At 44.4% G+C, this 11,037-nt stretch overlaps 1 protein-coding gene across 2 annotated transcripts; it reads left to right on the forward strand.

Moving 5' to 3' along the window:
• The first annotated feature begins 591 nt into the window (after positions 1-591).
• Positions 592-9,286, forward strand: LOC122929296. 2 transcript variants are annotated; one of them, XM_044282815.1, is made up of 7 exons: positions 592-653; positions 3,597-3,677; positions 4,137-4,214; positions 5,888-5,941; positions 7,728-7,866; positions 7,950-8,131; positions 8,417-9,286. In XM_044282815.1, the coding sequence occupies exons 1-7, from the start codon at positions 600-602 to the stop codon at positions 8,534-8,536; spliced, it is 708 nt and encodes a 235-aa protein (XP_044138750.1). In that variant the 5' UTR covers positions 592-599; the 3' UTR covers positions 8,537-9,286. The 2 variants fall into 2 exon arrangements, with proteins under 2 accessions (XP_044138750.1, XP_044138749.1); XM_044282814.1 differs by having other exon boundaries at positions 625-768.
• The last annotated feature ends 1,751 nt before the right edge of the window (positions 9,287-11,037 follow it).

Raw genomic sequence — 11,037 nt, forward strand, 5'->3', positions numbered from 1 at the left:
TAACAACAGGACACCACAGTCCTGCTCCTCCTGTTATTATAATAGACAGACCAGGACACCAAGTCTGCTCCTCCTGTAGTATAATACAGACAGGACACCAGAGTCTGCTCCTCCTGTATTATAATAACAGACAGGACACCAGAGTCTGCTCCTCCTGTATTATAATAAACAGACAGGACACCAGAGTCTGCTCCTCCTGTAATATAATAAACAGACAGGACACCACAGTCTGCTCCTCCTGTAGTATAATAACAGACAGGACACCAGAGTCTGCTCCTCCTGTATTATAATAACAGACAGGACACCAGAGTCTGCTCCTCCTGTAGTATAATAACAGACAGGACACCAGAGTCTGCTCCTCCTGTAGTATAATAACAGACAGGACACCAGAGTCTGCTCCTCCTGTATTATAATAACAGACAGGACACCACAGTCTGCTCCTCCTGTAGTATAATAACAGACAGGACACCACAGTCTGCTCCTCCTTCACATACATTACATTAGCTGCCCCATCTCCTCTCTTGACCCCTCACCTGGAAGATGACAGGTGAACCTGCGCTCTCTACATTTCACTCATGAGATGGTAATGGCTAAATACTATGCGCCTTAAGGACCTCCTGACGTCACTGCATCACGTGGCTGTCCTAGATCACGTGAGTTAGCAACGGCTGCAACAGCAGAGCCGCGCGCTTTTGCAATTGCAGGATGGAGCTCGGTGGTGTCAGCAGCGTGTGGATGGAGTTAAAAACCCCCAGCAGCGCGGTACAAGTACGGGATACCCAATTATTTTGTAATGGAACTGTTGGGGATGTGCTATGCATATACTTTGAGATGGAGCTTGCTAGTTTCGGTAGTGCGGGTAGATGGCAGAGGGATTAAACACGCTTTTCACTTTGAAATGGATGTGTTCATAAGATGCTGGGCAACAAGAGAGTGGCGCGCTTTCTAGCACATGGGGCAGCGGCTGTGTGGGGGGCCCCTGGTTTGAATAGTGGGGGGCCCCTGGTTTGAATAGTGGGGGGGGGCGGGGGCAGCGGCTGTGTGGGGGGCCCCTGGTTTGAATGTTCGGGGCGGCAGCGGCTGTGTGGGTGCCCCTGGTTTGAATGTTCGGGGGGGCAGCGGCTGTGTGGGGGGCCCCTGGTTTGAATGTTCGGGGCGGCAGCGGCTGTGTGGGTGCCCCTGGTTTGAATGTTCGGGGGGGCAGCGGCTGTGTGGGGGGCCCCTGGTTTGAATAGTGTGGGGTGGGGGGCCCCTGGTTTGAATAGTGGGGGGTGGGGGGCCCCTGGTTTGAATGGTGTGGGGGGGGGGGGAGGCAGCGGCTGTGTGGGTGCCCCTGGTTTGAATGTTGGGGGGGGGGCAACGGCTGTGTGGGGGGCCCCTGGTTTGAATAGTGTGGGGTGGGGGGCCCCTGGTTTGAATAGTGTGGGGTGGGGTGCCCTGGTTTGAATGTTCGGGGGGGCAGCGGCAGTGTGGGGGGCCCCTGGTTTGAATAGTGTGGGGTGGGGGGCCCCTGGTTTGAATAGTGTGGGGTGGGGGGCCCCTGGTTTGAATAGTGTGGGGTGGGGGGCCCCTGGTTTGAATAGTGTGGGGTGGGGGGCCCCTGGTTTGAATAGTGTGGGGTGGGGGGCCCCTGGTTTGAATAGTGTGGGGTGGGGGGCCCCTGGTTTGAATAGTGTGGGGTGGGGGGCCCCTGGTTTGAATAGTGTGGGGTGGGGGGCCCCTGGTTTGAATAGTGTGGGGTGGGGGGCCCCTGGTTTGAATAGTGTGGGGTGGGGGGCCCCTGGTTTGAATAGTGTGGGGTGGGAGGCAGCGGCTGTGTGGGTGCCCCTGGTTTGAATAGTGTGGGGTGGGGGGCCCCTGGTTTGAATAGTGGGGGGTGGGGGGCCCCTGGTTTGAATAGTGGGGGGGGGGGGGAGGCAGCGGCTGTGTGGGTGCCCCTGGTTTGAATGTTGGGGGGGCAACGGCTGTGTGGGGGGCCCCTGGTTTGAATAGTGTGGGGTGGGGGGCCCCTGGTTTGAATAGTGTGGGGTGGGGGGCCCCTGGTTTGAATAGTGTGGGTGGGGGCCCCTGGTTTGAATAGTGTGGGGGGCCCCTGGTTTGAATAGTGGGGGGGGCAGCGGCTGTGTGGGGGGCCCCTGGTTTGAATAGTGGGGGGGGGGCAGCGGCTGTGTGGGGGGCCCCTGGTTTGAATAGTATGGGGGGGGGCGCAGAGGCTGTGTGGATGCCCCTGGTTTGAATAGTATGGGGGGGGGCAGCGGCTGTGTGGATGCCCCTGGTTTGAATAGTATGGGAGGTGCAGCGGCTGTGTGGATGCCCCTGGTTTGAATAGTATGGGGGAGGTGCAGCGGCTGTGTGGATGCCCCTGGTTTGAATAGTATGGGGGAGGTGCAGCGGCTGTGTGGATGCCCCTGGTTTGAATAGTATGGGGGGGGGGCCTCTGCTATGTGGATGCTCCAGGTTGGAATAGTACATGGGGGGCCTCTGCTGTGTGGATGCTCCTGGTTGGAATAGTACATGGGGGGCCTCTGCTGTGTGGATGCTCCTGGTTGGAATAGTACATGGGGGGCCTCTGCTGTGTGGATGCTCTTGTTTGGAATAGTACATGGGGGGCCTCTGCTGTGTGGATGCTCCTGGGTTGGATTATCACTCACGCCATCACTGTTTGGAAGTTAACAGGTGTTGATGATTGGGCGGGGAATCTTTATACAGCACACATAACAGATTGTGACAAGCAAATTACCATTGGATGTCAAAAATCCGCTCTGCTATCCCAGAGGCTGACACCGAATCTCCTACTGTTACAGACTCGGGTGGGAGCACACACAAGCAAGGAGGTGTGGTAACTTCCTCCCTGCCTGGCTTGCCTTGCTTTATATCTTAGAGATCATCTATGTCCCCAACAAGCACGTCAGGAAGGCAGCCCATTTAAGCAACCTTCTTAGGCTACTTTCACACTAGCGTTTGAAGGAGCTCACGAGCAGAGCAGAACGCTTCCGTCCAGCCCTGATGCAGTCTGAATGGATGCGGATCCGCTCAGACTGCATCAGTCTGGCGGCGTTCAGCCTCCGCACGGAGGAGGCGTGGGGATCCGTCCAGACTTACAATGTAAGTCAATGGGAACGTATCTGCTTGAAGAGGTCACCATATGGCTCAATCTTCAAGCGGATCCGTCCCCCATTGACTTTACATTGAAAGTCTGAACGGATCCGCTCAGGCATCTTGCGCACTTATACATTTTTCTAAGTTATTAATGCAGACGGATCCGTACTGAACGGAGCCTCCGTCTGCATTAATATGATCGGATCCGATCAAGCGCAAGTGTGAAAGTAGCCTTATCGGTAAGATAAGAACTGAGCTATAATGAGCGTTTTTAATGTCAGAGAGCAAAAGAGAAAATCCTAAGGCAGCTACTAGAGCATCTCACCTATGTACAGAAAAAGGGCTCCATATTTTTTATATAAATACATTTAAAAAAAATACATCTTAGCAGAAAATAATTACAGTTCAATATTTAAAAAATTGTCCACAAAACTGAACATGGCCTTTAAGTTTCATTTCTATATTTTTTATTTACATTATTATATTTTTTATTTAAGGTTTCACATGGAGCAGAAAAAACTTCTAAAGTGAAGAATGTCGAGAGACCCCAAAATGAAGAACCAAGTACTTCTGTGCAGGTAGAATACATATTTTGAGCTAACAAAAAAAATAGTTCATAAGAAACTGTAAGGTTCTTTAGTTGTATCCTGCACAGTCCTCATTCACACAAACGTGTCCATTCAGTGGTCTGCAATGCAAGGGCACCCTCCTTATGTCTCCCATCTAAAACTATAGTCCGCACAGTCAAAAATGTTTGCATGGCCTAATTCTTGATGGCACGCACCATATTTCGTGGATCATGGACCCGTACAGGTGAATGTGATGGGTACGCATATGTGATGCAGTCGTCTGTACATTGCACACCTGTTGGTTGCGTGACGCAACACAGCCATAGCTGGCCAACAGCCATGTGCAATTGTATGTGTTGTAAATATATAGGGTTGGTGACATTTTTATTAGTAACTATAGAATCTAGGAATGTCCATATGCATATTTTAGAAGTGTTTGGATACGTTTTATAATTTATTTATTTTAAGGTTTCAAATGGAGCGGAAAATACTTCTAAAGGGAAGAATGTCGAGAGATCCCAAAATGAAGAATCCAGTTCTGTGCAGGTAGAAAATATAGTTTCAGAATTTGGTCTATATTTATATAAGGATAGTGACACTTTTTGATTTTTATCTCCTATCATTGTGGGACACAGGAGCCCCATGGGTACAGCTGCTCCCACTAGCAGGCTGCAATAAGCAAAAAAATGTTGGCTCCTCCTCAGCTATACCCCTCCTGCATACACCGAGGGTAATCTGTTTTAGATTAATGTCTGTAGAAGGCAGGGCACCTGTATTCCATTTTCATTTAGCATTTTGGTTTTTCTTATAGTTTTCCACTTTAGGTGTGGGAAAGGGAGATGCTTGGCCTCTCTTCCCTCCACCTTCCCCAAGATGGCAAAGTGGACGAGGGCACCTGCGTTATATTAGTCCCCGTCTCCCTCTTCCACTTCAACCTCCCAACCACTTAAGTGCTATTTGCTGAGGAGATGATTATGCTGCTCTGTTTCATCAGGCTGTCTAAGGCCAGTCATGATATTTGCTGTATCCAGCATTACTCGGTCTTCTTTTTATCCTGTAACGGAGGTAAGTTTGGCTACACTCTTATGCCAAATTCTGGTGCATGGCTGGTATGCTTTTTTGATCTCCTAGGACAAATTATATATTTTTCAGCTCCTACTACTCCCCATTTGTCTATGGTTTTTCATTTTCTATCTCAGTTCCCCGTTGCGGCTTTTTATCTCCCTTGCCCGTCCCTTGTTGCCTTGATGAGTGGCCTTATTCCATAAAAAAAAAAATCCCCCCCCCCCCCTTCTCATGCTGGATTTATTAAGTGAGTGGCTACTCTCCCACAAAAGTCCCCTCATTTACCTCGGAGGTGTCTCAAGGAGTGGTACCCTGCCTTCTGCCCAGTTGATTCTTTCAAGTTTGTGTTTTTTTTCCCGATGTAGAAATATATCTTCCTGGTACTTACTTATTGGGTAGGGTTTGTTTCCTGGGTACTCATGATGCTTTTTGGCCTGGTCTCATATGTACCGGGATTCTACAGAACCAATTTTCTTTGGGTAGACATCCCTCTGTTTTCCTTGTGGTCTATTGTCATCTAAGATGTCCTGGCTTTTTGTTCAGAACTTCAACTCCTGTTCTGTGGTCCTAGATATACATAGGTACCTTCTAGACATCATTTGCAGTTGTTACAAATGATTCAACTATTCTTGGCAATATTCTCAGCTGCTCTACACTTATTCTGATATATTTTAAACCCTTTGTCTTTGTTTAACTCATGCATCCTCAAACTGCGTCCCTCCAGCTGTTGTAAAAATAAAACTCCCACAGTGCCCTGCTATAGGCTGATACCTGTAGGCTGTTTGGACATGCTGGGAGTTGTAGCTTTGCAACAGCTGGAGGGCCACAGTTTTAGGGTGCCTGGTTTAACTGGTCTTTCCTCTTTCTGGCCAGTTTGTATCACTGTGTATTGTATGCTCTCTGGCCTTCCTGGTTTATTCTCTTCCTGTCCTACTCAGGGTTTACTGTTTATCTGGTCTCCAGATTTCCTTGTGGGATCTTATGGTCAGCCTTTAATTTTTTCATTTTTTTTTTTTTTTTTTTTATTTACTCCCATGGTATTGCTTTCTGTCCCATGGTCTCCTGTGTTCCCCCCCCCCCCCAATGAACTCAGCGAGAAAGAGACTTTACCCTTGAGTTTTCACAAACATCTCGTCTTTCCATTTATTTTCTAGGTGTTACACACAGAAGAAAGAAATATTTCATGTGATAATTCCAAAATTGGAGAAGTAAGATCTATCAAATACTGATCTTAAAAATATCTTTCACCATTAACTGTTTAAGTATATAATTTTTGAAAATGATTCGATTCTATGAAATTTAATTACAATCTTAAAGGGGTTGTCCGGGTTCAGATAACATCATCCCCAAGGGTTGGGCGATATCCGGTATCAAGATATACCGCGGTATTAAAATAACAGCGATATGGCGATATCGCTGTTTCCTGAATAACGCTGTATTTCGTGACGTCATAGAAGCGGTCATGTGCGAAGACCGCTTCTAAATCTGTGTCCTTGGCTGCACAGACAGAAGGAGCGCCCAACTTCAACATCGGAGCAGTTTATGCTCTGATGTTCTCCTTTTCCCTGTGCTAAATTGCAGTAAAGGCATTTTCTTCTGTTCCGGTGACGAATAGGTCTCTCTGTGGGGCTGTCAGGAAGCCTGTTGACTTCACCGGCACTGATGGGAGGGCTTTAGCGCTGCCCTCGCCTGTAAAACGGCTAGGGCAGCTCTCAAGCCCGCCCATCAATGCTGCTGACGTCACCGAACACATTGCTGTGCGGAAGCTTCCACCCTGGCAGTGTGTTGCAACCATAAGAGCCCTTGCCCTGTGCGACTCAGTGCAGGGCAAAGGAGCGCATTGGAACATAAACTGCTCCGATGCACAAGTCAGGGGGTCTGCCTGGGTGATGATAGTTATGTTCTGGTTCAGCTCTTAACCCGGACAACCCTTTTTTACTTTGAAGTTAGTTTCACATATAATTTGAAACTCAAAACTTTTGATAAAAAAAAAGTTGATTCAGCAAGAGTGGGACGTAGAAGTCTTGGACCCTCGCAAAGTCAGTAATGGTCCTCAGCTATTATTCCTCATGCTATATCAGTAACAATTATTTAGAATGAAGCTATGATCGGGCATGAATAGGTACTCTCTTTTTCAATAGGACTGATATAAAGGGTAGTGTTTCAGTTATCTGTTTTTGAATATCACATAGTTGCTGATGAGAGATGCAGAGTGCATGCTTGGCTGCTGCTTAATTAAAATGTATCCCTGCAGAGGTTCTTAAGTAAAGAAATACCAGGGGATTTGGTACCTCCATTCCTGTGCTCCTTAATTTCTCACTGTAGTACAGCATAAGCCACTTGGGCTAGGAGTGGTTGGCAGTGCCATATCAGCAGAGACTATAGCACTGCATAGTTACTTAGTACGGTTGAAAAAATACAAGTGTTCATCATACCAAGGGGGGCAGAAAGTTAATTTCCTTTGGACAGGGATGAGGGTAGGAAAAAAATACCCTAATTTTCTTTGCCATTGATGTTTCTCTATAATATATTATCTAACCCTTTTGTGAAGGTGTCACTTGTTGCTGCTGTGACCAGATTCTTATAAGGGCGACAGTCTGGTCTCCATAAAAAAAAAAAGAAAAATTCTCCTAAGGAACTGTCCCCTTGGCTCTTGCACAGTTCTCCTATTTTCCAAAGCAGTCATGTAAAATTTGAGCATATGCCAGTCCGAAAATGAAAATGTAGTGTATAATATAAAACTCACACCAAAGTGGATTTACCCACAATATTAGTAAGTGGAAACAATTAGGCTATTATCACTCTGAGCTGCTCTGAAATACAACGTAGGGACTAATGTGTATGTGGCATAAGAGTGCTCTCCATTATGTGTATGCACACCAGGTTGGCTAACCTTTTTCTTCATAAAACCATATTATAAAGAAGTCAGTGTATCTTTTCTTTTTAAATTTATTATAATACATTTTCCAATTTTTTTATTTTTTGTATTGCTAGGATATTATATCTGTTTCAGATCCTCCTGTCAAATGTTTTGATGCAAAAGTCTCATTGGAGAAAGATATTTCTTCTTTTGAGGAAAGTACAAAATCTAACTTTATCATTCTTCAAAAGTCAAAAAACTTTGGCAATGAAGGTACCGATTTTACATTCAGAGTAAATAACCAACTTTTCAGTATATTTGCCATACATATGTTAACATCTCTTTTTATCTCAAAGACTTCAAGGCTTCTGGCAATGAAAGAATCTTGTGGAAGAGTCCGAATGTGAAGGGAAGCATACTCATTTCCTTTACCGGTGTTCCGTATCTTATTGTTGGCAGAAAAAGTCTTCAATGTCATTTAGGGAGAGATTTAAATAGGCATAAGAGTAAGAAAAATTCAGGAGAAATAAAAAATCAGGTATTTTCATACTCTGTACAATGTTGAAATATATTGGATCATTTTTGTAAAATGCTCCACCACTGACAACCCCCCCCCCCCCCCCAAATTATATTGTTTAAGACAAGGATGCTGGTAGTGTCAGTGTTTTTCCTATATGTAGTGTGCTGCATGGTAATCCACTTTGTTAGAAATCACAATAAGTCATGATATAGGGAAACATCATTTTATTGACATGAAAATATAAAAATCCTTTAATTTGTTTCCCTTTATAGCTGATTATTTTCTTATAATTCAATTTCACAGACTGAAGATCATTGCTTTAGAAGAAAACGGAGAATTATTCAGAACACAAAGAAAATGGGATGCACAGCTGAAATCCACATTATACATATTCTTAGATTTCCAGACTTTAAGGTTATTTAGTTATTTTTTTTAGATTACTATTATAGATTAAAGAGAACCAATTACCAGAATATGGCCAACAGAAACCGACGGCATGTGATTTCGCTGCTGGAGTTTGGGGCACAAAACATGTCAATTTTGGGTCCTCTTTGAAGAAGTTCAATTCCATCAAAGTTATTGTACATAAACCCAAAATACCCTTTTGGCAGTGCAGGGCGTGCCCTGGAAGGCCAAAATCAGTAACAGTTATTTCTCTAGTGGCTTAAAGGGGTTGTCCTAAAAAAAAATTTACTGTTTGCAAACCAGCACCTGGATCTGAACACTTCTCGAATTGCATATAATATTAAATTTAGTATCCACAATGAGTTATTCAATTAAATTTATCTGTATAGCACCACCTGCTAACTGAGATGGTCGCACATGCTCAGTTTCATCTTTCAACCGCCTCCTGAGCTGTGATAGGGAGAGCATGGACACGCCTCCTGAGCTGTGATAGGGAGAGCATGGACACGCCCCTTGGACTGTAGCCTAAACATGCCCTTAGAGCTGTCAGCCAGATCTAAATCTAGCAGAGCATGAAAGAGGAGATCTCTGGATCCATGTGAGATACAGGGCTGGTTCTATCTTTGTTAGAAATACATTATCATGTACTATATGATGTATTTATTTTTTATAATTATGTGATAACCCCTTTATGGACCTGATTGGGCCAAAAAATATCCGAATTAAGATGTGACCAACAAGAGCATGGATTTTTGTCATGTATCCAACTTATTTGTGTAATGACTCAATGAAGTTTTCTAAGCATAAGAACATTTCAAATATTTTAATTGAATAAAGATTAAATTATTTTGTTTTTGTTACTGTTTTCTCTATGCTTTGTGATTATGAACTACTAGACTAATGTGATTATCGAAGTTCCTGATCTTGAAGTCTTAGGCTACTTTCACACTGGCATTTCTGGGTCCGCCTGTGAGATCCGTTTCAGGGCCCTCTCACAAGCTGCCCCAAACGGATCAGTTTAGCCCCAGTGCATTTTGAATGGATACGGATCCGTTCAGAATGCATCAGTTTTGCTCCGTACCGCCTTTGTTCCATTCTGGAGGTGGATCCCAAAATGCGGCAAGCAGTATTTTGGTGTCTGCCTGGTGGTGCGGAGCCATACGGATCCGTCCTGATTTACAATTTAAGTCGATGGGATGGATCCGTTTGCATTGACACAAAATTGTGCTATTGCAAACGGATCTGTTCCCCATTGACTTTCAATGTAAATGAGGACAGATCCATTTGGGACTTAGAATTTTTTTGCTGAACAGATGCATTTGTTTGTATTATCTGTGCGAATCCGTCTGTACAAGTACAGGACAGATCCGCACAAAACGCGAGTCTGAAAGTAGCCTTTTTTGCAGCATAGCATCTGTTCTAACCGAACATAATGCAAACTTGTTAATATTGAAAATATTTACATACCTTTTGTTAGTGCTAGTCTTTTTTGTCCAAGGATCAGGATTCAAAAATTAATTTTATGGAAAGTGTCTTTAAAATCGGAAGAAGATTTTGCAGTGTCATGGTATCCAGCCATTACGCGAGTTTCTCTTCAACTGCATCTGACGAAAATTCAATTTTTGAGAAAATGCCCAGAAGGCATAAAGGATTTAAAGTCTAACATATCAGCAAGCGCAAATTCAGAGTGTTTTTTTAGATACTATGTTTCAAGGGTACGTCTGACACCTTGAACAGCATTGACAGTATGATCCACACTTCCTAACCTTCGATAAAGACATTGTGATCTGGAATTGGAAATTAATTTTTTGGGGGGATTTTCCAGTCATATCTAATTTTTGATCAATTAAAACACAACAAAAAAACTGGACACTTAGAGTGTTATTGTGTACTATTCATTTCAAGTTCAGGAACAATATGCGTCATATTAAAAATAGATCAAATACTACTTCCTATTCACTTGGACTTTCAGTGAAGTGTTATTATAGTATTTCCATGTATTCAAAAAGGATGCAGCGCCTCTTTCAGACTAGTGTGTCCTGGGTAGAGCTCATGCCTTGTGTGTGAGCCTGATGCCCCGTTATGGACACTGCTCAATTCTCAGGAGCCCACAGCATTATGATTTAGAATGCTGCATGGCCTTATTGCTACTGAATTATATGGACATCATTATTTCACAAAAATTCTGTGACGGTAAGGTTATGCAGAGAAAAAAAAACAACCTCAGTATAAATCAATGTGCACCTGAGAAACTCGCAGTGTCGGTAATGGGGGATAACGCTCACACAAGGTAATATTATTTGGTTCATATGGTGGAAAGAGTCTGTGGCAGCAACCAGGTGAGGTGTAGAAAGAAAAATGAGTGTTGCCTACAGTTAAGCATTGTGGTGGGAGTGTCATGGTTAGGACTTGCATGAGTGTTGCCGGCTGTGGGGAGCTATAGTTCATTGAGGGAACCATGAATGCCAACATGTACTGTGACATACTGAAGAAGAACATGAGCCCTTCCCTTTAGATAC

This window comes from Bufo gargarizans, chromosome 2 (genome assembly GCF_014858855.1).
Source record: "Bufo gargarizans isolate SCDJY-AF-19 chromosome 2, ASM1485885v1, whole genome shotgun sequence".
NCBI lineage: Eukaryota > Metazoa > Chordata > Amphibia > Anura > Bufonidae > Bufo > Bufo gargarizans.